This window comes from Daphnia pulex, chromosome 10, assembly GCF_021134715.1.
Source record: "Daphnia pulex isolate KAP4 chromosome 10, ASM2113471v1".
Taxonomy (NCBI): domain Eukaryota; kingdom Metazoa; phylum Arthropoda; class Branchiopoda; order Diplostraca; family Daphniidae; genus Daphnia; species Daphnia pulex.
The window spans coordinates 9,812,712-9,838,968 of NC_060026.1; the positions used below are offsets into that span (position 1 = coordinate 9,812,712).

General features: G+C 39.6%; 1 protein-coding gene and 37 non-coding genes across 38 annotated transcripts; 28 read left to right on the top strand and 10 right to left on the bottom strand.

Annotated features, from left to right (window-relative positions):
• The first annotated feature begins 1,570 nt into the window (after positions 1-1,570).
• Positions 1,571-4,627, top strand: LOC124203502. Its single transcript, XM_046600177.1, has one exon. It carries the CDS (start codon positions 1,571-1,573, stop codon positions 4,625-4,627), a length of 3,057 nt encoding a protein of 1,018 aa, XP_046456133.1.
• Positions 4,628-7,196: 2,569 nt separating this feature from the next.
• Positions 7,197-7,269, bottom strand: Trnar-ucg. Its single transcript has one exon. It is a non-coding gene; the product is annotated as a tRNA-Arg (tRNA).
• A 71-nt stretch (positions 7,270-7,340) lies between these two features.
• On the bottom strand, positions 7,341-7,422 carry Trnal-aag. The gene has a single exon. It is a non-coding gene; the product is annotated as a tRNA-Leu (tRNA).
• A 70-nt stretch (positions 7,423-7,492) lies between these two features.
• On the bottom strand, positions 7,493-7,564 carry Trnap-ugg. Its single transcript has one exon. It is a non-coding gene; the product is annotated as a tRNA-Pro (tRNA).
• Positions 7,565-7,660: 96 nt separating this feature from the next.
• Trnaq-uug lies at positions 7,661-7,732 on the bottom strand. The gene has a single exon. It is a non-coding gene; the product is annotated as a tRNA-Gln (tRNA).
• A 171-nt stretch (positions 7,733-7,903) lies between these two features.
• On the top strand, positions 7,904-7,999 carry Trnay-gua. Its single transcript has 2 exons — positions 7,904-7,940; positions 7,964-7,999. It is a non-coding gene; the product is annotated as a tRNA-Tyr (tRNA).
• Positions 8,000-9,768: 1,769 nt separating this feature from the next.
• On the top strand, positions 9,769-9,850 carry Trnal-aag. Its single transcript has one exon. It is a non-coding gene; the product is annotated as a tRNA-Leu (tRNA).
• A 65-nt stretch (positions 9,851-9,915) lies between these two features.
• Positions 9,916-9,988, top strand: Trnar-ucg. The gene has a single exon. It is a non-coding gene; the product is annotated as a tRNA-Arg (tRNA).
• A 308-nt stretch (positions 9,989-10,296) lies between these two features.
• Trnap-cgg lies at positions 10,297-10,368 on the bottom strand. Its single transcript has one exon. It is a non-coding gene; the product is annotated as a tRNA-Pro (tRNA).
• A 100-nt stretch (positions 10,369-10,468) lies between these two features.
• Positions 10,469-10,540, bottom strand: Trnaq-uug. Its single transcript has one exon. It is a non-coding gene; the product is annotated as a tRNA-Gln (tRNA).
• Positions 10,541-10,711: 171 nt separating this feature from the next.
• On the top strand, positions 10,712-10,807 carry Trnay-gua. Its single transcript has 2 exons — positions 10,712-10,748; positions 10,772-10,807. It is a non-coding gene; the product is annotated as a tRNA-Tyr (tRNA).
• A 236-nt stretch (positions 10,808-11,043) lies between these two features.
• Positions 11,044-11,115, top strand: Trnap-ugg. The gene has a single exon. It is a non-coding gene; the product is annotated as a tRNA-Pro (tRNA).
• Positions 11,116-11,184: 69 nt separating this feature from the next.
• Positions 11,185-11,267, top strand: Trnal-aag. Its single transcript has one exon. It is a non-coding gene; the product is annotated as a tRNA-Leu (tRNA).
• A 70-nt stretch (positions 11,268-11,337) lies between these two features.
• Positions 11,338-11,410, top strand: Trnar-ucg. Its single transcript has one exon. It is a non-coding gene; the product is annotated as a tRNA-Arg (tRNA).
• Positions 11,411-12,021: 611 nt separating this feature from the next.
• Positions 12,022-12,103, top strand: Trnal-aag. The gene has a single exon. It is a non-coding gene; the product is annotated as a tRNA-Leu (tRNA).
• A 71-nt stretch (positions 12,104-12,174) lies between these two features.
• Trnar-ucg lies at positions 12,175-12,247 on the top strand. Its single transcript has one exon. It is a non-coding gene; the product is annotated as a tRNA-Arg (tRNA).
• Positions 12,248-12,963: 716 nt separating this feature from the next.
• Positions 12,964-13,059, top strand: Trnay-gua. The gene is made up of 2 exons: positions 12,964-13,000; positions 13,024-13,059. It is a non-coding gene; the product is annotated as a tRNA-Tyr (tRNA).
• A 236-nt stretch (positions 13,060-13,295) lies between these two features.
• Trnap-ugg lies at positions 13,296-13,367 on the top strand. The gene has a single exon. It is a non-coding gene; the product is annotated as a tRNA-Pro (tRNA).
• A 70-nt stretch (positions 13,368-13,437) lies between these two features.
• On the top strand, positions 13,438-13,519 carry Trnal-aag. The gene has a single exon. It is a non-coding gene; the product is annotated as a tRNA-Leu (tRNA).
• A 71-nt stretch (positions 13,520-13,590) lies between these two features.
• On the top strand, positions 13,591-13,663 carry Trnar-ucg. The gene has a single exon. It is a non-coding gene; the product is annotated as a tRNA-Arg (tRNA).
• Positions 13,664-20,838: 7,175 nt separating this feature from the next.
• Positions 20,839-20,934, top strand: Trnay-gua. Its single transcript has 2 exons — positions 20,839-20,875; positions 20,899-20,934. It is a non-coding gene; the product is annotated as a tRNA-Tyr (tRNA).
• A 236-nt stretch (positions 20,935-21,170) lies between these two features.
• On the top strand, positions 21,171-21,242 carry Trnap-ugg. Its single transcript has one exon. It is a non-coding gene; the product is annotated as a tRNA-Pro (tRNA).
• Positions 21,243-21,312: 70 nt separating this feature from the next.
• Trnal-gag lies at positions 21,313-21,394 on the top strand. The gene has a single exon. It is a non-coding gene; the product is annotated as a tRNA-Leu (tRNA).
• A 71-nt stretch (positions 21,395-21,465) lies between these two features.
• Positions 21,466-21,538, top strand: Trnar-ucg. Its single transcript has one exon. It is a non-coding gene; the product is annotated as a tRNA-Arg (tRNA).
• Positions 21,539-21,846: 308 nt separating this feature from the next.
• Trnap-cgg lies at positions 21,847-21,918 on the bottom strand. The gene has a single exon. It is a non-coding gene; the product is annotated as a tRNA-Pro (tRNA).
• Positions 21,919-22,261: 343 nt separating this feature from the next.
• Trnay-gua lies at positions 22,262-22,357 on the top strand. Its single transcript has 2 exons — positions 22,262-22,298; positions 22,322-22,357. It is a non-coding gene; the product is annotated as a tRNA-Tyr (tRNA).
• Positions 22,358-22,593: 236 nt separating this feature from the next.
• Positions 22,594-22,665, top strand: Trnap-ugg. Its single transcript has one exon. It is a non-coding gene; the product is annotated as a tRNA-Pro (tRNA).
• Positions 22,666-22,735: 70 nt separating this feature from the next.
• Trnal-aag lies at positions 22,736-22,817 on the top strand. Its single transcript has one exon. It is a non-coding gene; the product is annotated as a tRNA-Leu (tRNA).
• A 71-nt stretch (positions 22,818-22,888) lies between these two features.
• Trnar-ucg lies at positions 22,889-22,961 on the top strand. Its single transcript has one exon. It is a non-coding gene; the product is annotated as a tRNA-Arg (tRNA).
• A 308-nt stretch (positions 22,962-23,269) lies between these two features.
• On the bottom strand, positions 23,270-23,341 carry Trnap-cgg. The gene has a single exon. It is a non-coding gene; the product is annotated as a tRNA-Pro (tRNA).
• A 100-nt stretch (positions 23,342-23,441) lies between these two features.
• On the bottom strand, positions 23,442-23,513 carry Trnaq-uug. The gene has a single exon. It is a non-coding gene; the product is annotated as a tRNA-Gln (tRNA).
• Positions 23,514-23,684: 171 nt separating this feature from the next.
• Positions 23,685-23,780, top strand: Trnay-gua. The gene is made up of 2 exons: positions 23,685-23,721; positions 23,745-23,780. It is a non-coding gene; the product is annotated as a tRNA-Tyr (tRNA).
• Positions 23,781-24,016: 236 nt separating this feature from the next.
• On the top strand, positions 24,017-24,088 carry Trnap-ugg. The gene has a single exon. It is a non-coding gene; the product is annotated as a tRNA-Pro (tRNA).
• A 223-nt stretch (positions 24,089-24,311) lies between these two features.
• On the top strand, positions 24,312-24,384 carry Trnar-ucg. The gene has a single exon. It is a non-coding gene; the product is annotated as a tRNA-Arg (tRNA).
• Positions 24,385-24,864: 480 nt separating this feature from the next.
• On the bottom strand, positions 24,865-24,936 carry Trnaq-uug. Its single transcript has one exon. It is a non-coding gene; the product is annotated as a tRNA-Gln (tRNA).
• A 171-nt stretch (positions 24,937-25,107) lies between these two features.
• On the top strand, positions 25,108-25,203 carry Trnay-gua. Its single transcript has 2 exons — positions 25,108-25,144; positions 25,168-25,203. It is a non-coding gene; the product is annotated as a tRNA-Tyr (tRNA).
• Positions 25,204-25,581: 378 nt separating this feature from the next.
• Trnal-aag lies at positions 25,582-25,663 on the top strand. The gene has a single exon. It is a non-coding gene; the product is annotated as a tRNA-Leu (tRNA).
• A 71-nt stretch (positions 25,664-25,734) lies between these two features.
• On the top strand, positions 25,735-25,807 carry Trnar-ucg. Its single transcript has one exon. It is a non-coding gene; the product is annotated as a tRNA-Arg (tRNA).
• Positions 25,808-26,257: the final 450 nt, after the last annotated feature.

Sequence of the window (26,257 nt, forward strand, 5' to 3'; positions counted from 1 at the left end):
GTTAGAGAATAAATGTGATGAAAATGCTGAACGCACGTGAGTCGGCGTCCGATTACGTATTCAGTAATATTATTAATATTAGGATAGAAGAAAAATTTCTTTATATTAAAACTATATATTAAAACTATATATGATTCCGATTCTGTTTCATAATCATAATCAGAATCAGAATCAATATCAGAATCAGAATCAGAATCAGAATCAGGTAATGGATTATATTCAGGTTCATGATATACAATAGTTTGTAGTTTTACAAAAATAACATTCAGATATACTTTTTTGCTTTCTTCTATTATGAATTCAAATAGATTATGATCAAGTGTTGGTTTATTCTCTTTGTAAAAACGAGTATCATTTTTAAAAAATGATAAAATTGTTGTTATGAATTTAAATTCAATGTCAATTTTATTTTTGAATACTTCTTTTAATAATTTCATTAGTTGTAAACATTTCTATAATCTATAATCTATAATCTATAATCTATAATCTATAATCAATAATCTATAATCTATAATCTAAACAGAGAAAATTTTATTTTAAAAAAGAAGATAATATTTCTGTTTCTTTCTTTTCAACAGCTTTAGGTACTAGCTTTTATAATTGTTTTCGTTGTTGGTTTATTATTTTGTTTACTCCTTTCTACTGTAAGTGATAACTCATTTACTGAAAATTTCTTAATAAGATGGTTCTTTATAAGACGATGATGTCTTTTTAGGTTTTCTTTTAGATACTATTTCAAATTCATCATCATCTTCTTCTGAATGATAAGGTGTTTGTGATCGATATCTTTATTATAGAGACTATTCAGAGACTATTCAGGAATACAGATATTAGACTGAGAATATATATCTTTAAATGTATTATAATGAAGAAAAAAATGTCTTATATATATATATATATATCGATTCAGATAAAATACTTAGTGGGAGTAATGGTAGTTTTGCTATAAAAATGGAAATTCCATTCAATGTAGAGTATGACACAATTTGTATTAATCAATGTATTCCAATTTCATATTACTTGATTCAGAATGGATCTAATACCTTTACATTGATTGAAAATGGAGTGAGTTATAAAGTAGCTATTCCAATTGGAAATTATAATTTGAATTCATTTTGTAATGTTCTATCTCAACTATTGAGTTCTGTAACTGGAAAGTATAAGTATATTATGACTTAACCAAATAGTTACACAAGTACTGCTACAGGTAAGTTGACTATTTCAGTTAAACCAATCAATATGAATGATAGCGTTGCAATCAAAATAGACAATGTACTATTTGAACAGTTTGGATTTGAAAAAGGTATTAGTACTTTAGTTTTTAATTCAAGTATTGATTTATCTGAGTCGCGCCATTTGATGGCTGCACCAATATTGTTGTCTCTCAAATTTTTGTGTTTGTGGTCATTTACTTTCGTTTATCTGGACAGTGTTTGTTACTACAGAGTTTGTGAATGGTTCGTGCATGTGTTTTCAGTGGTTTTAAGGCTTTATCTGGGCGCTAATATTTCTTATTAGCATTTGTGATTTTGCCTTTGTTTATCTGTACTGCTACTGGGTGACGTCCATTATGGGTTTCGGCAACATCTGTGCAAATCCCCTGAGGGTCAGTGCCACCGACTACAGGGCCCTGCGTGAGTGTGGTCTGCTGTTACGCCTTCCCACCAGGAGAGGGCGACGTAAAGGTTACTTAACCCGGAAACCAGCTGATAGTGCAAAGCTTGGCCTTGTTAATGCGCGCTCTGTTGCGTCGAAAGCGGAACTTCTGATCGACCACATTGACACCAATAATCTCGATCTGTTGGCGGTAACTGAAACTTGGCTAACTGTTGATCGTGGTGATGCGATTGCTCTTTCTCTCTGCCCCGAAGGCTTCGCTTCGATTCATAATCCGCGGAGGTCGGGTAAACAGGGCGGGGGCGTGGCTCTTTTTTACAAAAACACCATCGATGTTAAACGCCAGAGTGAGCCGGTTTCCATCTCTTTCGAGTGCCTTCACTTGTTAGTCTCCTTGCGATCCTCAAGCCAAAATTTCCGTTTGCTCATTATCTACCGTCCACCGAAGCAGGATCGCGAGCAAGTTCAAGCGTTCATGTCTGAATTTGGTCTACTTCTGGAGGGAATCGTCTCATCTCGCGAAAAGCTTGTAATAGTTGGGGATTTCAATTTTCACGTTGATTCACCACTGAATCCATCGGCCTGCAGTTTTCTCGACCTGATCGACTCGTTCGGTCTTGTGCAACTAGTCAACGTGGCGACACACGACAAAGGGCATACTTTAGATCTAGTTCTTACTCGTGCCTCCGACGATCTCATTTCAGAAGTGTCACTAGCAGGACTTTTCAGCGATCACTTTGCCATCAGTTGCTCTTTGAACCTTAAGCGCCCTCTACATCCTACGAAAACGGTGTCGTACAGATCGTTCAAGTCAATCAACATTGAAGATTTTGTCAATGATCTCAAATGTCTACCTTTGCTGTGTGACCCTGCTCTCTCTCTTGAGAGTCTCGTTGACCAATACGACATGGGGATTGGTGAATTACTTCTGAAGCATGCACCTTTGCGTACGAAGACTATAACTCTTCGACATAGAGCCCCATGGCTGACTGGCGAGATTCGCTTGCATCGATCTAAGCTTAGAAAGACTGAGCGTGTCTGGCGGAAGTCTGGACTCAATGTTCATTTACGGATTTTTCGTGAATGCTGTTCCATGCATGCTTTTCTTCTGAAACGTGAGAAGACTGGCTACCTGAACGCAAAGGTGATGGAGTGCTTGGGTGATCAGAGATCTCTCTTTCGTCTCGTCAGTACTCTGACTGGCAAGCCAACAATGTCTCCACTTCCATCCCACTCGTCTGGCCATGACCTTGCCACGAAGTTTAGCGATTTTTTTCGCCAAAAAATCATGACGATCAGACTTGGAATCGATGCGGCTGCCGCGTCAGTGGACAATCAAGACCATCCATTCCTCAAAGATGCTCAGTTCCTTTCATCCAGACGTGAGTCCGACCGCCTTCACGTGTTTAAACCGGTCAGCCCAGATAGTGTCAAAGCTATAATCGTGTCTTCACCAACAAAATCCTGCAGTCTGGACCCACTACCAACTTGGCTCCTGAAGAAGGTATTACACGTGTTGGTGGATCCAATCACTAGGATTATCAATCTTTCACTTTCGTCCGGCGCCTTCCCTCCAAAGATGAAACATGCACTGGTTACTCCCTTGTTGAAGAAACCTTCCCTTGATCCTGAAGAGCTCTCAAATTACAGACCCGTTTCTAATTTGTCGTACATATCGAAACTCATTGAACGGGTTGTCGCTGCTCAGATTCATGAACATTTTTCGGCCAATTCTATACTGTCCGTCCATCAGTCGGCATACCGTTTGAATCATTCAACCGAAACAGCACTTTTATGTATTTGTGAGGATCTACTGGCTGCGGCGGATCGTGGGGATGGTGCTGCACTTCTTCTTTTGGATCTTAGCGCTGCGTTCGACACCATCGATCATACCATCTTGATGCAGAGACTTTCATCTCACTGTGGAGTATCGGGAGTTGCCCTGGATTGGTTTTCCTCCTATCTTGACGGCCGTTCTCAGTCTGTTGTTGTGAATGCTCTGCCATCTGACAGCGTCACTCTAACTTCGGGGGTCCCACAGGGCTCTGTACTTGGCCCGCTTCTTTACCTCGCCTACGCGAATCCTCTTTCGTCGGTGCTAGAAGGTACCAATCTTAACAACGGTGGCCTAAACGTTCTGAAGATGGGTCAGTTCTCTGATGACACTCAGCTCCGGATTGGCTTTCGACTCCGTCCCGCTCCATCTCAACAGCTATCGGCCCTAAGCATGATGGCAAGTTGTGCAGCGCGCTCGGAAACTTGGTTTACTGCAAATCGGGTGAAGCTTAACGTGTGTAAGAGCGAACTTCTCTACACATCGACTCCGAACCGATCCAAGCTGATTGAAAATCTACCTCTTCAGGTTGGAGATGACTTGGTTCAACCTTCTCTAGTGGTGAAAAATCTTGGAGTGATCTTCGACAGCAATTTGACCATGATCCCGCATATCAACAGCGTGTGCAAGTCAGCATTTTTTCACATTCGCACACTGGGAAAAATCAGGAAATACCTGTCACCACATGCGGCGAAAACCTTGGTTCAAGCTATGGTTCTTTCCCGACTGGACTACGCCAACTCGCTGTTTGCTGGTCTTCCAAAGGAACAGATCCTGAGACTGCAGAGAGTCCAAAACGCTGCTGCCAGATTGATTGTCGGAGCGAGGAGGTTTGATCCTGTTTCCAACCATCTCAAAACCCTGCGTTGGCTGCCAGTCAACGAGCGCATCAGCTTTAAGTGTTTGGTTTTGGCCTTTAAGTGTCTGCATGGATATGCCCCTCCATATTTGTCATCCCTGATTGAGCGTTACAACCCACCACGGACCCTCAGATCGTCGTTTTCTAGTGATCTAGCTGTCCCACCAGGAAAACCTGGGCTCTATGGCTCGCGCACATTCTCAAGAATGGGTCCGAGGCTGTGGAACGACCTGCCGGATAACATCAAGAAAATGACGGAGCTGAAGAATTTTAAAACTCTGTTGAAATCCTATTTGTTCAGTAAATGTTATAAATGACCCAAATTGTACATATTTTCTTGAGTGACTCTACCTAAAGCGTCATTTGATCATGTAGTTGTAAAGTGCGCTATAGAAATTGAATAAAATAAATAAATAAATATTGAGATGTACAATCACTTTAAATTTAACTAATGTAGTTAAGTTTATCAATGAGAATACATTATTTTTAAGAAGTGATATAGTCGATGGAGGAGATTCAGATGTTTTGCAAGCTATTTATAATGGAAATTCAAATCAGTTGAGTAATATTGTTTATTTATGTCCTGATATAGAAGGTTATAGTAAATAAATGAGAAATGTAAAGAATGAAGTTGCTAATTTCACATTAACTGATGAAAATAATAATGTAGTAGATTTAAATGGACGGAATATGATATTTACTGTTCTAATGTATAAAAGAGAAACTTTCTTTGAAAATATATATAATTTTATGAAATATTTATTTAAAAAATTAGAAAAATAACCTTAGACTATAGTAGATAAAAAAAATGGGGCTTATTCGAAATACAAATATTTATTAAGATTCTAGAGGTTTTATTATTAAAAATAGATTTGCTAAGATCAATGAATAATGCTGCTGGAACTAGCATTCCTTTCAATCCTTCTTCTTCATCATTAATAGAATTTAAATTACCATAAAGAAGTGTATATAATTTATCAAAATCATATATTACTTATATTTACACTTTTCCAATTTCGTCAGAAAATAGATGGGCAGCATATGCTGCCAACACTGTTCTTGTTTTTTTGAAAATGGAATGGATTTTTGTAATTCAATGACTTTTGGTGATGGCGGAGGTCTAAATTTAGCTGATATTTATTATGTTTATCGATATGTAAATACTGTTAGACCAATCAGAACAACGAAGGATGTTTATTTAAATAATGATATAATCATATATTGTATCCTGTATGTTAGTGATAAAAATCTTCTTCCTTTTTTAATCGATCGAATACCTATCGCATCTGTTGGTGTTGAAACTGCAGCTGTTACTGGTACTATGAATACACTATCACCTGCACCATTTCAAACAGATATTAAATCATTAATTATTGGTGTTCCTGGCGATTCTATTACAATAAATAGATAATTACCTTTTAGTTCTTTGTTGATACTATTGTGGGTATGGATAAAAATGTTATATTTGCAAGAGAAATGTTTTTAAGATTTCAAAGTTAATATACAAATAGAATTGGTTATTATTGTGCTACTGTTGCAAATCCTCAAGGTACTTCAGTTATTATAAGTGCTGGTAAGGTTGCTAATAGTGTTTTTGCAGCTCTTATTATTTCTGGTTTTGATGTTAATAATATAAATTTGTATTTAGCTTTAGAACAGAATGAATTTATTCGTCAATCATTGAGTGTTCTTTTAGGAAAATTAGTATTATCAATTCCATTTACTACGACTTGAAGACAAGTTGGTCTTCGAAATACATCTCAAATAAAAATTAATCTACCAAAAGGTGTAAGATAAAAATTAAAAAGATTGTTATATGTAGTTTATAATGGAAATGAATCAGTACAATATTCTATGATCATTCAAATATAAATGGATCAAAAGTACAATATATTCAAACAAGTATGGGTGCGAGACCATTGACATATTATAAATTAGCTTGTTATAATCCAAATTCATCTATAAAACCACCAGGAAGTTTTTGGTCTTCAAATGTAACAGGAGATGAATATCGAGAAATGAGAAAATATCTAGATAATTGAGTATTATGTAATCAAATAACATATCAAAAAAATTGGTTTTATTGTGAAACATTTGGATTAAAAAATAATAGTCTAAATACAACAATGAATTTTTCAGATGATAATATTGATGATGGAATATATTTAAAGATGGTGATTATCAATATGGAGTATCTGCTGAAGCCCCAAGTGTTGCTGTAAATGCTAATAATACTGGAGGAAATATTATCAATTTCATGTTTTCCTTGATGAGACGAAATGTATTGATTAATCAAGATGAAATTCAATTTTTATAAGAAAATGATTCGTAATTCGATCCGCTTCGCTTTATTTCCTAATACAACTTGTTATAAACAAAGCTGAAAACTGGCAAACATCTCCACCTCGCTTCGCTAGCGCTAAGAAATTTCCCCCGTTTCGTTCGCTCAGAACTCGCTTCCACACCAAACTTTCTACACTCCGAATTACACTTTTTTACGCCATAGTGTAATCGTGGAAATTCTGCAAGGTGTTTACACTCCCTTACACTCAGTTTTACACTCAGTTTACACCAAATTTACACCGTTTTATTTTGGCACCGATCCCTGCCATTAGACACATCATGTGTTCTAAGGTACAGTCACGAGTCCCAAATGTTTTTTCCTAAGGAAATACCACAGCTTAATTTGGTATAGGGAATAGAGATCGTACGATAGGGATTCATTGATTCCACTCCTTAGACCAATTTTTTGGGCGGGAACCTCGGATGTTCTCTTTGATGTGTACTTTGGCTTACAACCAGGAGCAATTGCAAATGGATTGCTAATTCTTTGTTTGTAACTTTTCGCGCGCGCATTTCGAAATAGCCAAAATAACCGTTTGCGAGTGATCGTAGCAGGACTCGAACCTGGAATCTTCGGATCCGAAGTCCGACGCCTTATCCATTAGGCCACACGACCATTAACGTTGCCGGTAAGTGCACAATCATCGATTCCTTGCTATGCTACAACAGTTTGAGCAAAATTGACGTTGGCAGCGATGGGATTCGAACCCATGCCCCCGAAGAGACTGGTGCCTTAAACCAGCGCCTTAGACCGCTCGGCCACGCTACCACGTTTGCAATGTTAACATTCATCTAAATAATACAATAAGAGGTTTACCATCTCAGCTGAAATATTGTGGGGGCTCATCCGGGATTTGAACCCGGGGCCTCTTACACCCAAAGCAAGAATCATACTACTAGACCAATGAGCCCTATTATCTTTCATTGTTCGAAAATTATTTTATTATTATTACAATCCAAATGTCGTGCATAAAAATAAACACGATTGATAGAAATTGGATTAAAAAAGGTTCCACTGAGAATCGAACTCAGATTATCAGAGTCAAAGTCTGATGTGATAACCATTACACCATGGAACCTTCCAACGGATGTCACCAGCACTGCTACTACAATGTAAATTTGTCGAAAAATTTGGTGGAATTTAGTGCCATGTGCTGATTCCTTCAACTCAGTGATTTCGATGATTTAAAACAGATCTTTTGGTGCATGTTAATGGGGTATATTGCGATGTTCGACGGAAAAAAAAACAACCTTCGATAGCTCAGTTGGTAGAGCGGTGGACTGTAGTGACACGATGTAAAATGCAAGGAATCCATAGGTCGCTGGTTCAACTCCGGTTCGAAGTAGAGCACTTGTGATTACGCATTGAGTGGGCAACAGAAAATAGATAAAGCTGATAGTCATGTATATTCAAAATAGAGTGTAGTAATGGAAAATCCAAAATATACTATCGTTAGACAACTTCATGATTATCTGGAAACTGAATCTGAGTCTCTCTTCGTCCCCGTGCAGTTGGCCTACAGGCCGTTTCACTCTACTGAAACTGCTCTTTTGAAAGTCTGTAATGATTTACTTGTTTCTGCTGACGAAAAAGATGTAGCTACTGTTGTTGCCTTCCTTGATCAGAGTGCTGCTTTTGACCTTGTTGACCATCAGATCCTTATTGCTCGGCTTTCTGCTAAATTTGGTATTTGTGGCCCCACGCTAGCATGGTTTCAATCTTACCTTTCGGATCGGCGTCAATCTGTCAGTGTGTCAGGCCAATTTTCATCTGCTCTTCTTCTCCCCTCTGGTGTTCCTCAAGGGTCTGTGCTCGGTCCTGTCCTGTATATCCTATACACCACCCCGATCCATGAAATATCTACCAGCTATGGTATCTCTGATCATCAGTATGCCGATGACGACCAGAAATATGTATCATTTCGGATCTCCAAAGATGGTGCTGATCAACGGCGAGCTTTTTCTCCTCTATCTGCCTGCATAGCTGAAACGAGGAGATGGGGTGCGCAAAACATGATCAAATACAACGACTCGAAGACTGAAGTCATGTTGGTGTACTCCAAGCATGTGGGTGTTGAACCTGCTCCTTATTTCCTGACTGTTGGCGACGCTGATATTCGACCGGTCTCTACAGTGAGAAGTCTTGGTGTGATACTTGACTCGCACCTCACCATGGATGCTCAAGTTCGTTCGGCTTGCAAGAAGGCTTTCTACCATCTGAGGAGAATTTCTCAAATAAGAAAATTCCTCACCGAGTCCGCACTTGCTCAACTTATTCATGCCTTTGTCATCACTCAACTAGACTACTGCAACTCTCTCCTAGTGGGACTGCCGAAGTCATCACTAGATCGTCTCCAGCGTGTCCAGAATGCAGCGGCTCGTCTCATCAAAGGCGCGAAAAAGTGCGACCCGATTTCTCCTATTCTCCTCGATCTCCATTGGCTCCCTATTGCATTTCGAATTGATTTCAAAATTGCTCTGCTCACGTATCGTTGTCTTCACTGTCTGGCTCCTCGTTACTTGTCGTCCCTCCTCCGTCTACCTGTCTCCTCTCGCTTGGCCTGTGATAGACTAATTTCAATGAAGTCCCGTACCAATACTTATGGCTGCCGGTCCTTCAAGACGTATGCTCCCCAGCTTTGGAATTCTCTTCCTCAGAATGTCCGTATTGCGTCTTCCCTAGCCCAGTTCCGCTCTCGCCTGAAGACCCATTTAATAACTGTTGCATTTAGAGATGTAATTGATCAACGTGCTCGTCGGGAAAGAAAGCGCCTTTGATCATGTTAATGGAAAAGGCGCTATATTAAGTGAAATACATTATTATTATTATTATTATTACTATTGGGGTATGCATATCTACAACGGAAAGTTGACAACATCACCGTGTAAATATGAAATGTATAGCTCAAAAATGGGACACAATTAATGGCTAGTAATTGTAGCCGGCAACAAACGGTGTTAGAAAAGTTGTGTGGCTCATTGGTGTAGTGGTATGATTCTTGCTTTGGGTGTAAGAGTCCCCGGGTTCAAATCCCGGATGAGCCCCTACAATATTTCAGCTGAGATGGTAAACCTCGTATTGTATTATTTAGATGAATGTTAACATTGCAAAATGGGTAGAGTGGCCGAGCGGTCCAAGGCGCTGGTTTAAGACACCAGTCTCTTCGGGGGCATGGGTTCGAATCCCATCGCTGCCATCGGCAATTTTGCTCAAGCAGCATAGCAAGGAATCGATGATTGTGCACTTACCGGCAACGTTAATGGTCGTGTGGCCTAATGGATAAGGCGTCGGACTTCGGATCCGAAGATTGAAGGTTCGAGTCCTGCTACGATCACTCGTAAACGGTTATTTTGGCTATTTCGAAATGCGCGCGCGAAAAGTTACAAACAAAGAATTAGCAATCCATTTGCAATTGCTCCTGGTTGTAAGCCAAAGTACACATCAAAGAGAACATCCGAGGTTCCCGCCCAAAAAATTGGTCTAAGGAGTGGAATCAATGAATCCCTATCGTACGATCTCTATTCCCTATACCAAATTAAGCTGTGGTATTTCCTTAGGAAAAAACATTTGGGACTCGTGACTGTACCTTAGAACACATGATGTGTCTAATGGCAGGGATCGGTGCCAAAAGTAAAACAATTGGGGCCCATCCGGGAATTGAACCCGGGATCACTTACACCCGAAGCAAGTATCATACTACTAGACCAATGAGCCCTATTATCTTTCATTATTGATTCGAAAATTATTTTATTATTATTACAATTCAAATGTCGTGCATAAAAATAAACACGATTGATAGAAATTGGATTAAAAAAGGTCCCACTGAGAATCGAACTCAGATTATCAGAGTCAAAGTCTGATGTGATAACCATTACACCATGGAACCTTCTAACGGATGTCACCAGCACTGCTACTACAATGTAAATTTGTCGTTAAATTTGGTGGAATTTAGGGCCATGTGCTGATTCCTTCAACTCAGTGATTTCGATGATTTAAAACATGATCTTTTGGTGCATGTTAATGGAGTATATTGCGATGTTCGACGGAAAGAAAACAACCTTCGATAGCTCAGTTGGTAGAGCGGTGGACTGTAGTGACACGATGTAAAATGCAAGGAATCCATAGGTCGCTGGTTCAACTCCGGCTCGAAGGAGAGCACTTGTGATTACGCATTGAGTTGGCAACAGAAAATAGATAAATCTGATAGTCATGTATATTCAAAATAGAGTGTAGTAATGGAAAATCCAACATGTACTATTGGGGTACGCATATCTACAACGGAAAGTTGACAACATCACCGTGTAAATATGAAATGTATAGCTCAAAAATGGGACACAATTAATGGTTAGTAATTGTAGCCGGCAACAAACGGTGTTAGAAAAGTTGCGTGGCTCATTGGTCTAGTGGTATGATTCTTGCTTTGGGTGTAAGAGGCCCCGGGTTCAAATCCCGGATGAGCCCCTACAATATTTCAGCTGAGATGGTAAACCTCTTATTGTATTATTTAGATGAATGTTAACATTGCAAACGTGGTAGCGTGGCCGAGCGGTCCAAGGCGCTGGTTTAAGGCACCAGTCTCTTCGGGGGCATGGGTTCGAATCCCATTGTGCCAACGTCAATTTTGCTCAAACTGTTGTAGCATAGCAAGGAATCGATGATTGTGCACTTACGGACAATGTTAATGGTCGTGTGGCCTAATGGATAAGGCGTCGGACTTCGGATCCGAAGATTGCAGGTTCGAGTCCTGCTACGATCACTCGCAAACGGTTATTTTGGCTATTTCGAAATGCGCGCGCGAAAAGTTACAAACAAAGAATTAGCAATCCATTTGCAATTGCTCCTGGTTGTAAGCCAAAGTACACATCAAAGAGAACATCCGAGGTTCCCGCCCAAAAAATTGGTCTAAGGAGTGGAATCAATGAATCCCTATCGTACGATCTCTATTCCCTATACCAAATTAAGCTGTGGTATTTCCTTAGGAAAAAACATTTGGGACTCGTGACTGTACCTTAGAACACATGATGTGTATAATGGCAGGGATCGGTGCCAAAAGTAAAACAATTGGGGCCCATCCGGGAATTGAACCCTGGATCACTTACAACCGAAGCAAGTATCATACTACTAGACCAATGAGTAACCGTGTAAATATGAAATGTAAAGCTCAAAAATGGGACACAATTAATGGCTAGTATTTGTAGCCGGCAACAAACGGTGTTAGAAAAGTTGTGTGGCTCATTGGTCTAGTGGTATGATTCTTGCTTTGGGTGTAAGAGGGGGTTCAAATCCCGGATGAGCCCCTATAATATTTCAGCTGAGATGGTAAACCTCTTATTGTATTATTTAGATGAATGTTAACATTTCAAACGTGGTAGAGTGGCCGAGCGGTCCAAGGCGCTGGTTTAAGGCACCAGTCTCTTCGGGGGCATGGGTTCGAATCCCATCGCTGCCAACGTCAATTTTTCTCAAAATGTTGTAGCATAGCAAGGAATCGATGATTGTGCACTTACGGGCAACGTTAATGGTCGTGTGGCCTAAGGGATAAGGCGTCGGACTTCGGATCCGAAGATTGCAGGTTCGAGTCCTGCTACGATCACTCGCAAACGGTTATTTTGGCTATTTCGAAATGCGCGCGCGAAAAGTTACAAACAAAGAATTAGCAATCCATTTGCAATTGCTCCTGGTTGTAAGCCAAAGTACACATCAAAGAGAACATCCGAGGTTCCCGCCCAAAAAAATGGTCTAAGGAGTGGAATCAATGAATCCCTATCGTACGATCTCTATTCCCTATACCAAATTAAGCTGTGGTATTTCCTTAGGAAAAAACATTTGGGACTCGTGACTGTACCTTAGAACACATGATGTGTCTAATGGCAGGGATCGGTGCCGAAAGTAAAACAATTGGGGCCCATCCGGGAATTGAACCCGGGATCACTTACACCCGAAGCAAGTATCATACTACTAGACCAATGTTATCTGTCATTATTGATTCGAAAATTATTTTATTATTATTACAATCCAAATGTCGTGCATAAAAATAAACACGATTGATAGAAATTGGATTAAAAAAGGTCCCACTGCGAATCGAACTCAGATTATCAGAGTCAAAGTCTGATGTGATAACCATTACACCATGGAAACTTCCAACAGATGTCACCAGCACTGCTACTACAATGTAAATTTGTCGTTAAATTTGGTGGAATTTAGTGCCATGTGCTGATTCCTTCAACTCAGTGATTTCGATGATTTAAAACATGATCTTTTGTCGCATGTTAATGGAGTATATTGCGATGTTCGACGGAAAGAAAACAACCTTCGATAGCTCAGTTGGTAGAGCGGTGGACTGTAGTGACACGATGTAAAATGCAAGGAATCCATAGGTCGCTGGTTCAACTCCTGCTCGAAGGAGAGCACTTGGGATTACGCATTGAGTGGGCAACAGAAAATAGATAAAGCTGATAGTCATGTATATTCAAAATAGAGTGTAGTTATGGAAAATCCAACATGTACTAATGGGGTACGCATATCTACAATGGAAAGTTGACAACATCACCGTGTAAATATGAAATGTAAAGCTCAAAAATGGGACACAATTAATGGCTAGTATTTGTAGCCGGCAACAAACGGTGTTAGAAAAGCTGGGTGGCTTATTGGTCTAGTGGTATGATTCTTGCTTTGGGTGTAAGAGGCCCCGGGTTCAAATCCCGGATGAGCCCCTACAATATTTCAGCTGAGATGGTAAAACTCTTATTGTATTACTTAGATGAATGTTAACATTGCAAACGTGGTAGCGTGGCCGAGCGGTCCAAGGCGCTGGTTTAAGGCACCAGTCTCTTCGGGGGCATGGGTTCGAATCCCATCGCTGCCAACGTCAATTTTGCTCAAACTGTTGTAGCATAGCAAGGAATCGATGATTGTGCACTTACGGGCAACGTTAATGGTCGTGTGGCCTAATGGATAAAGCGTCGGACTTCGGATCCGAAGATTGCAGGTTCGAGTCCTGCTACGATCACTCGCAAACGGTTATTTTGGCTATTTCGAAATGCGCGCGCGAAAAGTTACAAACAAAGAATAAGCAATCCATTTGCAATTGCTCCTGGTTGTAAGCCAAAGTACACATCAAAGAGAACATCCGAGGTTCCCGCCCAAAAAATTGGTCTAAGGAGTGGAATCAATGAATCCCTATCGTACGATCTCTATTCCCTATACCAAGTTAAGCTGTGGTATTTCCTTAGGAAAAAACATTTGGGACTCGTGACTGTACCTTAGAACACATGATATATCTAATGGCAGGGATCGGTGCCAAAAGTAAAACAATTGGGGCCCATCCGGGAATTGAACCCGGGATCACTTACCAACATGTCCTCTCCGACTTAAGACAAGCCTTTGTCTGAAACTTTTTCATGTAACATTCAAAGACATGTCTTAAGTTTTCCTTATTTTTATTACATTGCCTCCTTATATTTGTTATACATTTATTTTATCCATTTTCAATTCACAGCATAAACGTCCAAACGTTTATATTCCCTTTCATAATTTTCTTAAAAAAATTTCTGTTTTAATGGTATGGGTGACATAAAAAATTTCAGACAAAGACATGTCTTAAGTTTTCCTTATTTTTATTACATTGCCTCCTTATATTTGTTATACATTTATTTTATCCCTTTTCAATTCACAGCATAAACGTCCAAACGTTTATATTAAAAAAAAATTTCTGTTTCAATGGTATGGGTTACATAAAAAATTTCAGACACTTTTTCTTAAGTCGCAGAGCATGTTGAGGGTTGCACATTTTGAGAATTTTTTTCTTTTTATCTTAGCATTTCTTTAAAAAACTTAAACCTTAGCGTAAAGCAATTATCAAGTTTACTTCAAGATTTGAAAAAAACATTTTTTGAAGATTCTTCCCATTTTCATTGTTGGAGCTTGGATACGTTGCTTAAAAAGTCGGTAAATTTTTAATGTGTAGATATTCACACATGGCCTCCGGCGGTAAATTTGCAGGGTAGAGGTTGTGTTATATTGACTCCGGCGGTAAATTTGCAGGATAGAGGATATTAACGCTTTGCCTCCGGCGGTAAATTAGTAGTGTAGAATTTTTCACGCATTGCTTCCGGCTGTTTTTTTTTCAATATGTATATTCTTTAATTTTACTGTTTAGTTTGGTGTAAATTTTTTTTTTTCGCGAAATTTTGACTTGTCTGAGTCATGGCTGACAAAAGCATCCGTAAAAAAAAAATTTATCCTTATAAAAAGTAAGACTATAACTGATATTGAACCATGAATCTCTTTATTTTCAAGCCAGTGCTGTAACCATTATGCTATTTCAGATTAAAACTTAATCATTTAAAAAATATATATTTGTTTTGCGTCAACGCCGTGTTTTTTGCGTGAAAAATTTTCTATCACGATATATCGTCGGGACCGCACCTTGGCTGCACGTACCCATCCCCTGAAACGACGTTATTCACGATAAACGATGTAGACGGGAGTGGGCTTGAACCACCATACTTGACATCTGAAAGCCAGAGCCATAGCCACTACACCGTCAGCTGCTAAGATTGTGTAACCTTTGCTAGATTCAATTAGCCTCCGGCGGTAAATTTGTAGGGTAGAGATGTTCACGCATTGCCTGACATAGGATATTCACGCACGATTTAATTAAACGGACGCGACAACGAATACGATTGCGGTCACGGGGCAGACGAGTAGCGCACGATCGTTCATTATTTTAGTGCTTATTGCGGGTTCGTCCGTTATTTTAGCGCTAAGCGAAATCCGTCATCTGTTTTAAGCGGCTCGCACAGCAATAAACAGTTTCGTTGAATATTTTGTGCTAGATCTAGCACTAATCTAAGCGTGCATGGCGATAATGATTGCATTTTGTTTAACTTTTGTGAATTGCGCTAAACGAAGCGCAATTAAGTTCATTGATAGCATTTACGAAACGAGGAGAACCAGCTAAAATAAATATTTTCAGCGAAAAATCGATAAGTCAAATATTTCGTGCTAGATCTAGCGCTATGTAAGCGCGCTTGTCGAAAATGATTTAATTGAGATTAACGCACGCGCGATGCGCTAAATTCTGTGCAATACATTTCACATATAATTTACGAAACGCTTAGCGCCACTTAACGCACATCGCATTTAAGTAAAATGAACGGGCGCACTTCTCGTAAATTTTGGCTTGAAATTAATGGCGCTAAATTTTGCGCATCTTGCAGACGCATACACATAGGCTAAAAATGCGCCTGTAATTTGATCTATTGGCCTTATAGAAATGTACAGTCACACGCATGTCTATTTTTAGCGATTATTGCGGGCCGGTTCGCCATTTTAGCGCTAAGTACCGCCTGTCTACTGTTTTGGGCGGCTCGCTCTAAACAAATAATTAATTTAATAATAACGCGCTAGATCTATAGCGCTACTAAGCGCGCATTGCGCTAATTTTTTTCTTCTACATAACTTACGCGCGATTAAAAAAATTTTGTGCGCTACTTAACGCGCATCACACTAAACGAGCTCTCTCATCAATTTTCATATGAAATTTATCCCGCTAATATTTTAATCATAAAATTCACTTGCTGGCGACGACACGTACACAGATTAGTCCGATTATGGGTTTCACGACGGTCGATCTGTCCCGGTTGATCGGCTACCCGTCGTTGACGGCTTTTCTTTACGGCCGAGAGACCTCGCTACTCAATAAATAAAACAAATTATAATTTAAAACCAAAATTTGCGAGAAGCGCGCTTGTTGAATTTACTTAAATGCGATGTGCGTTAGCCTTAAGTAGCGCAGAATATTTAATTTAGCGTTTGCGCGTTTCGCTAATAAAATAATGAAAATAACCGCGCTAAATTTTGCTTATCGTGCACAAGTTTATCACAAGTAAATGACAAGCGCAATGCGAGCTTACATCGCGCTAGATCCAGTCTATAGATCTAGCGCAAAATATTTGACTAATCTATATTTCGCGCTAAATATTTTTTTACCTGGATATCCGGGTTTCGTAAATTATATAATGAACTTGATAGCGCTACGTCTAGCGCATCCCGCAAAAGTTAAGCACAAATAAATCATTAGCGCCATGAGCGCTTAGAAAGATAGCCCTAATTCTTGCTCGAAATAATTGACTTCGTTATTTTTCGTGCAGTGAGCCGCCAAGAACGGGATGGGCGACGATTACGCTTAAATAACGGACGGGTGCGTGTGCTACTCGTCTGACCGCTGTCGCCACAATCGTTTTCCTTGTCTCGCCTGTTAAATAAATTTTAGTGCGATGCGCGTTAGGTAGCGCAATAACATATTTATTTAATCGCTTTCGCGTTTCGTAATAAATCTGACGAAATGAATTTTCGATAAAGTATAGGCCTAGCGCATCCGGCATCGCGTGCTATAGTGAAGCGCAAGTAAATTATTAGAAGCCTACTACGCGTTTAAAAGTGTATGCTGTTATTTCCGCTTTGCCAGCAGCCTTAAATAGCGGACAGGCGACATAGCGCAAATCTAGCACGAATTATTTGACTTTTTTAGCGCTAATGTCCGTCTCTGAGCGAAGAACCACCTGTCTATACTGTTTTAGGCGGCTCACTCCGCGCAAATAATTAATTCAAAAATATCGTGCTAGATCTAGCTCATAAGCGCGCATTGCACTAATGATCTGGACAACTTGCTTGCGATAAGCTAAATAGCGCACGATAAATATCATTATAAAATTTAAGAAACGAGCAAGTGCTAAAAATAATATTTTACCCTTAAATTCCGTGCTGGCCAGACTAGTGAGACTACCGCTTGCTTGCAACGACACACATGTGGTTCATGTAGTCGCAAAGGGGCAGTACTGCAATCCCGGAATTAAACGGCGAAATATTACCGCAATAAATTTCAGCCCAAACTTTGCGGAATGTGCTTCCGTTGTATTTACTTTAATTCGATGCGCGTTAAGTAGCTATATGAATTAATTTTTTTAATAGAAATGAATTTTTTCTTTATTATTATGATAAAATTCATGGCAAAGAGTAATAAATAACAATAAATAGCAAATTGTGCGTAAGTTAATCTTAATTAAATCATAAGCGTCATGCACGCTTATTAGCGAGAAATCTAGCGCGAAATATTTAACGTAATTATTTTCATGGAGCGAGCTTCTGTAACAGTGGACAGGCGACGCTTAGCGATAAAGTAACGTGTGATGCTCAAAATTTGGCGCAATTTATTTCAGCCGGAAATTTGCCAGAAGTGCGACAGTTCAATTTAGCCTACTTGATTATGATGCGCGGTAAGCAGCGTTAAATATTTATTTCAGTGCTTGCGCGTTTCATAAATAATAGGATGAAATAAATTAGAATAAATTTAGCGCAACGTGCGCAAGTTAATCAAAAAAACATTAGCACAATTCGCGCTTACATAGCACTAGATCTAGCACGAATTAGCCTATTTGACTTCGTAATTTTTCAAGCTCAAGATTTTTTATAGCGGTTTATCTTCGTTTCATAAATTATACTATATTAAACTTGATTGCGATTAATTTATCGCATCCCTCAAAAGTTAAGGAAAAATTTATCGTTATTAGCGCCATGCTCGCTTATATAGCAATATAGATCTAGCGCGAAATATTTGACTTTGTTTTTTTTGTTCACTGAGCAGACGGGCGGCACTTAGCGCTAAAATAATGGATGGCCGGATCCGTGATAAGCACTAAAATAACGGACAAGCGTTCGGTACTCGTCCGACAAGTCACCGCAATCGTTTTCATTGTCGCGCCCATTTAATAATATTTGATACGATGCGCGTTTATTAGCGCAAACTATTTATTTCAGCGCTTGTGCGTTTCGTAAATTTACGAATTTAGCGCTTCGTTCACAAGTTAAGTACAAATAAATTATAAGAGCAATTGACTTGATTGCGATGCGCGTTATGTTTGTATGATATGTAGCGCTAAATATTTATTTTAGCGCTTATATCGCTCTTTTATAATATGATGGAATTAATTGCGCGTAATTTAGATCATCGCGCGAAAGATAATTTCAATTTATTTTTAGCGCCATGCGCGCTTAATATATAGCGCTAGATCTAAAACGAATATATATATCTAAAACAACTTTCAGCATTCATAAATTTTCTCATAAATAAAATATATCTAAAATAAATCTGACTGGATATAAAATATATCGCACATATGTAATCTTCGCGTTTACCTTTCGCTTAGTAGCGCTATATATAATAGTCCCTTGTCTATAAAGCGCAAAGGGCTAAAATGGGGAGGAGTTTGTTTGTGTATCTGTCTGTTTGTTTGTCTGTAGGTGTGAGCGCACGCTGTGATTGGTCGAGCTTACCACCGGAGGCAATACGTCATCACATCTATCTTACAAGGATACCGCCGGAGGCTATGCCGCTCTACCCTGCGAATTTACCCCCGGAGGCCGTGCGGGATTTCTCTACCCTACAAATTTACCGCCGGAGGCCAAGCGTGAATATCCTATGTCAGGCAATGCGTGAACATCTCTACCCTACAAATTTACCGCCGGAGGCCAATTGAATCTAGCAAAGGTCACACAATAGTAGCTGACGGTGTTGTGGCTATGGCTCTGGCTTTCAGATGTCAAGTATGGTGGTTCAAGCCCACTCCCGCCTACATCGTTTATTGTGAATAACGGCGTTTCAGGGGATGGGTACGCGCAGCCAAGGTGCGGTCCCGACGATATATCGTGATAGAAAATTTTTCACGCAAAAAACACGGCGTTGAGGCAAAACAAATATATATTTTTTAAATGGTTAAATTTTAATCTGAAATAGCATAATGGTTATAGCACTGGCTAGGAAATAAATAGATTCATGGTTCGATTGACATGGTTCGATTGAAATTGTAGCCTTACTTTTTATAAGGATAAATTTTTTTTACGGATGCTTTTGTTAGCCATGACTCAGACAAGTCAAAATTTCGCGAAAAAAAAAATTTTTACACAAAACTAAACAGTAAAATTAAAGAATATACATATTGAAAAAAAAACAGCCGGAAGCAATGCGTGAAAAATTCTACACTACTTATTTACCGCCGGAGGCAAAACGTTAATATCCTCTATCCTGCAAATTTACCGCCGGAGTCAATATAACACAGCCTCTACCCTGCAAATTTACCGCCGGAGGCCATGTGTGAATATCTACACATTAAAAATTTACCGACTTTTTAAGCAACGTATCCAAGCTCCAACAATGAAAATGGGAAGAATTTTCAAAAAATGTTTTTTTCAAATCTTGAAGTAAACTTGATAATTGCTTTACGCTAAGGTTTGAGTTTTTAAAGAAATGCTAAGATAAAATGAAAAAAAAAATTCAAAAAATGTGCAACCCTCAACATATGCTCTGCGACTTAAGATAAGGCTGTGTCTGAAATTTTTTATGTCACCCATACCATTAAAACAGAAATTTTTTTAGAAAATTATGAAAGGGAATATAAACGTTTGGACGTTTATGCTGTGAATTGAAAAGGGATAAAATAAATGTATAACAAATATAAGGAGGTAATGTAATAAAAAAAAGGAAAACTTAAGACATGTCTTTGTCTCAAATTTTTTATGTCACCCATACCATTAAAACAGAAATTGTTTTAGAAAATTATGAAAGGGAATATAAACGTTTGGACGTTTATGCTGTGAATTGAAAAGGGATAAAATAAATGTATAACAAATATAAGGAAGCAATGTAATAAAAATAAGGAAAACTTAAGACATGTCTTTGTCTGTTACATGAAAAAGTTTCAGACAAAGCCTTGTCTTAAGTTGGAGAGGACATGTTGTCACTTACACCCGAAGCAAGTATCATACTACTAGACCAATGAGCCCTATTATCTTTCATTATTGATTCGAAAATCATTTTATTATTATTACAATCCAAATGTCGTGCATAAAAATAAACACGATTGATAGAAATTGGATTAAAAAAGGTCCCACTGAGAAACGAACTCAGATTATCAGTGTCAAAGTCTGATGTGATAACCATTACACCATGGAACCTTCTAACGGATGTCACCAGCACTGCTACTACAATGTAAATTTGTCGTTAAATTTGGTGGAATTCAGTGCCATGTGCTGATTCCTTCAACTCAGTGATTTCGATGATTTAAAACATGATCTTTTGGTGCATGTTAATGGAGTATATTGCGATGTTCGACGAAAAGAAAACAACCTTCGATAGCTCAGTTGGTAGAGCGGTGGACTGTAGTGACACGATGTAAAATGCAAGGAATCCATAGGTCGCTGGTTCAACTCAGGCTCGAAGGAGAGCACTTTAGATTACGCATTGAGTGGGCAACAGAAAATAGATAAAGCTGATAGTCATGTATATTCCAAATAGAGTGTAGTAATGGAAAATCCAACATGTACTATTGGGGTACGCATATCTACAACGGAAAGTTGACAACATCACCGTGTAAATATGAAATGTATAGTTCAAAAATGGGACACAATTAATGGCTAGTAATTGTAGCCGGCAACAAACGGTGTTAGAAAAGTTGTGTGGCTCATTGGTCTAGTGGTATGATTCTTGCTTTGGGTGTAAGAGGCCCCGGGTTCAAATCCCGGATGAGCCCCTACAATATTTCAGCTGAGATGGTAAACCTCTTATTGTATTATTTAGATGAATGTTAACATTGTATACGTGGTGGCGTGGCCGAGCGGTCCAAGGCGCTGGTTTGAGGTACCAGTCTCTTCGGGGCCATGGGTTCGAATCCCATCGCTACCAACGTCAATTTTGCTCAAACTGTTGTAGCATAGCAAGGAATCGATGATTGTGCACTTACGGGCAACGTTAATGGTCGTGTGGCCTAATGGATAAGGCGTCGGACTTCGGATCCGAAGATTGCAGGTTCGAGTCCTGCTACGATCACTCGCAAACGTTTATTTTGGCTATTTCGAAATGCGCGCGCGAAAAGTTACAAACAAAGAATTAGCAATCCATTTGCAATTGCTCCTGGTTGTAAGCCAAAGTACACATCAAAGAGAACATCCGAGGTTCCCGCCCAAAAAATTGGTCTAAGGAGTGGAATCAATGAATCCCTATCGTACGATCTCTATTCCCTATACCAAATTAAGCTGTGGTATTTCCTTAGGAAAAAACATTTGGGACTCGTGACTGTACCTTAGAACACATGATGTGTCTAATGGCAGGGATCGGTGCCAAAAGTAAAACAATTGGGGCCCATCCGGGAATTGAACCCGGGATCACTTACACCCGAAGCAAGTATCATACTACTAGACCAATGAGCCCTATTATCTTTCATTATTGATTCGAAAATTATTTTATTATTATTACAATCCAAATGTCGTGCATAAAAATAAACACGATTGATAGAAATTGGATTAAAAAAGGTCCCACTGAGAATCGAACTCAGATTATCAGAGTCAAAGTCTCATGTGAAAACCATTACACCATGGAACCTTCCAACGGATGTCACCAGCACTGCTACTACAATGTAAATTTGTCGTTAAATTTGGTGGAATTTAGTGCCATGTGCTGATTACTTCAACTCAGTGATTTCGATGATTTAAAACATGATCTTTTGGTGCATGTTAATGGAGTATATTGCGATGTTCGACGGAAAGAAAACAACCTTCGATAGCTCAGTTGGTAGAGCGGTGGACTGTAGTGACACGATGTAAAATGCAAGGAATCCATAGGTCGCTGGTTCAACTCCGGCTCGAAGGAGAGCACTTGTGATTACGCATTGAGTGGGCAACAGAAAATAGATAAAGCTGATAGTCATGTATATTCAAAATAGAATGTAGTAGTGGAAAATCCAACATGTACTATTGGGGTACGCATATCTACAACGGAAAGTTGACAACATCACCGTGTAAATATGAAATGTATAGCTCAAAAATGGGACACAATTAATGGTTAGTAATTGTAACCGGCAACAAACGGTGTTAAAAAAGTTGTGTGGCTCATTGGTCTAGTGGTTTGATTCTTGCTTTGGGTGTTAGAGGCCCCGGGTTCAAATCCCGGATGAGCCCCTACAATATTTCAGCTGAGATGGTAAACCTCTTATTGTATTATTTAGATGAATGTTAACATTGCAAACGTGGTAGCGTGGCCGAGCGGTCCAAGGCGCTGGTTTAAGGCACCAGTCTCTTCGGGGGCATGGGTTCGAATCCCATCGCTGCCAACGTCAAATTTGCTCAAACTGTTGTAGCATAGCAAGGAATCGATGATTGTGCACTTACGGGCAACGTTAATGGTCGTGTGGCCTAATGGATAAGGCGTCGGACTTCGGATCCGAAGATTGCACGTTCGAGTCCTGCTACGATCACTCGCAAACGTTTATTTTGGCTATTTCGAAATGCGCGCGCGAAAAGTTACAAACAAAGAATTAGCAATCCATTTGCAATTGCTCCTGGTTGTAAGCCAAAGTACACATCAAAGAGAACATCCGAGGTTCCCGCCCAAAAAATTGGTCTAAGGAGTGGAATCAATGAATCCCTATCGTACGATCTCTATTCCCTATACCAAATTAAGCTGTGGTATTTCCTTAGGAAAAAACATTTGGGACTCGTGACTGTACCTTAGAACACATGATGTGTCTAATGGCAGGGATCGGTGCCAAAAGTAAAACAATTGGGGCCCATCCGGGAATTGAACCCGGGATCACTTACACCCGAAGCAAGTATCATACTACTAGACCAATGAGCCCTATTATCTTTCATAATTGATTCGAAAATTATTTTATTATTATTACAATCCAAATGTCGTGCATAAAAATAAACACGATTGATAGAAATTGGATTAAAAAAGGTCCCACTGAGAATCGAACTCAGATTATCAGAGTCAAAGTCTGATGTGATAACCATTACACCATGGAACCTTCTAAAGAATGTCACCAGCACTGCTACTACAATGTAAATTTGTCGTTAAATTTGGTGGAATTTAGTGCCATGTGCTGATTCTTTCAACTCAGTGATTTCGATGATTTAAAACATGATCTTTTGGTGCATGTTAATGGAGTATATTGCGATGTTCGACGGAAAGAAAACAACCTTCGATAGCTCAGTTGGTAGAGCGGTGGACTGTAGTGACACGATGTAAAATGCAAGGAATCCATAGGTCGCTGGTTCAACTCCGGCTCGAAGGAGAGCACTTGTGATTACGCATTGAGAGGGCAACAGAAAATAGATAAAGCTGATAGTCATGTATATTCCAAATAGAGTGTAGTAATGGAAAATCCAATATGTACTATTGGGGTACGCATATCTACAACGGAAAGTTGACAACATCACCGTGTAAATATGAAATGTATAGCTCAAAAATGGGACACAATTAATGGCTAGTAATTGTAGCCGGCAACAAACGGTGTTAGAAAAGTTGTGTGGCTCATTGGTCTAGTGGTATGATTCTTGCTTTGGGTGTAAGAGGCCCCGGGTTCAAATCCCGGATGAGCCCCTACAATATTTCAGCTGAGATGGTAAACCTCTTATTGTATTATTTATATGAATGTTAACATTGTAAACGTTGTGGCGTGGCCGAGCGGTCCAACGCGCTGGTTTGAGGCACCAGTCTCTTCGGGGGCATGGGTTCGAATCCCATCGCTGCCAACGTCAATTTTGCTCAAACTGTTGTAGCATAGCAAGGAATCGATGATTGTGCACTTACGGGCAACGTTAATGGTCGTGTGGCCTAATGGATAAGGCGTCGGACTTCGGATCCGAAGATTGCAGGTTCGAGTCCTGCTACGATCACTCGCAAACGTTTATTTTGGCTATTTCAAAATGCGCGCGCGAAAAGTTACAAACAAAGAATTAGCAATCCATTTGCAATTGCTCCTGGTTGTAAGCCAAAGTACACATCAAAGAGAACATCCGAGGTTCCCGCCCAAAAAATTGGTCTAAGGAGTGGAATCAATGAATCCCTATCGTACGATCTCTATTCCCTATACCAAATTAAGCTGTGGTATTTCCTTAGGAAAAAACATTTGGGACTCGTGACTGTACCTTAGAACACATGATGTGTCTAATGGCAGGGATCGGTGCCAAAAGTAAAACAATTGGGGCCCATCCGGGAATTGAACCCGGGATCACTTACACCCGAAACAAGTATCATACTACTTGACCAATGAGCCCTATTATCTTTCATTATTGATTCGAAAATTATTTTATTATTATTACAATCCAAATGTCGTGCATAAAAATAAACACGATTGATAGAAATTGGATTAAAAAAGGTCCCACTGAGAATCGAACTCAGATTATCAGAGTCAAAGTCTGATGTGATAACCATTACACCATGGAACCTTCCAACGGATGTCACCAGCACTGCTACTACAATGTAAAATTGTCGTTAAATTTGGTGGAATTTAGGGCCATGTGCTGATTCCTTCAACTCAGTGATTTCGATGATTTAAAACATGATCTTTTGGTGCATGTTAATGGAGTATATTGCGATGTTCGACGGAAAGAAAACAACCTTCGATAGCTCAGTTGGTAGAGCGGTGGACTGTAGTGACACGATGTAAAATGCAAGGAATCCATAGGTCGCTGGTTCAACTCCGGCTCGAAGGAGAGCACTTGTGATTACGCATTGAGAGGGCAACAGAAAATAGATAAAGCTGATAGTCATGTATATTCAAAATAGAGTGTAGTAATGGAAAATCCAACATGTACTATTGGAGTACGCATATCTACAACGGAAAGTTGACAACATCACCGTGTAAATATGAAATGTATAGCTCAAAAATGGGACACAATTAATGGCTAGTAATTGCAGCCGGCAACAAACGGTGTTAGAAAAGTTGTGTGGCTCATTGGTCTAGTGGTATGATTCTTGGTTTGGGTGTAAGAGGCCTCGGGTTCAAATCCCGGATGAGCCCCTACAATATTTCAGCTGAGATGGTAAACCTCTTATTGTATTATTTAGATGAATGTTAACATTGCAAACGTGGTAGCGTGGCCGAGCGGTCCAAGGCGCTGGTTTAAGGCACCAGTCTCTTCGGGGGCATGGGTTCGAATCCCATCGCTGCCAACGTCAAATTTGCTCAAACTGTTGTAGCATAGCAAGGAATCGATGATTGTGCACTTACGGGCAACGTTAATGGTCGTGTGGCCTAATGGATAAGGCGTCGTACTTCGGATCCGAAGATTGCAGGTTCGAGTCCTGCTACGATCACTCGCAAACGGTTATTTTGGCTATTTCAAAATGCGCGCGCGAAAAGTTACAAACAAAGAATTAGCAATCCATTTGCAATTGCTCCTGGTTGTAAGCCAAAGTACACATCAAAGAGAACATCCGAGGTTCCCGCCCAAAAAATTGGTCTAAGGAGTGGAATCAATGAATCCCTATCGTACGATCTCTATTCCCTATACCAAATTAAGCTGTGGTATTTCCTTAGGAAAAAACATTTGGGACTCGTGACTGTACCTTAGAACACATGATGTGTCTAATGGCAGGGATCGGTGCCAAAAGTAAAACAATTGGAGCCCATCCGGGAATTGAACCCGGGATCACTTACACCCGAAGCAAGTATCATACTACTAGACCAATGAGCCCTATTATCTTTCATTATTGATTCGAAAATTATTTTATTATTATTACAATCCAAATGTCGTGCATAAAAAT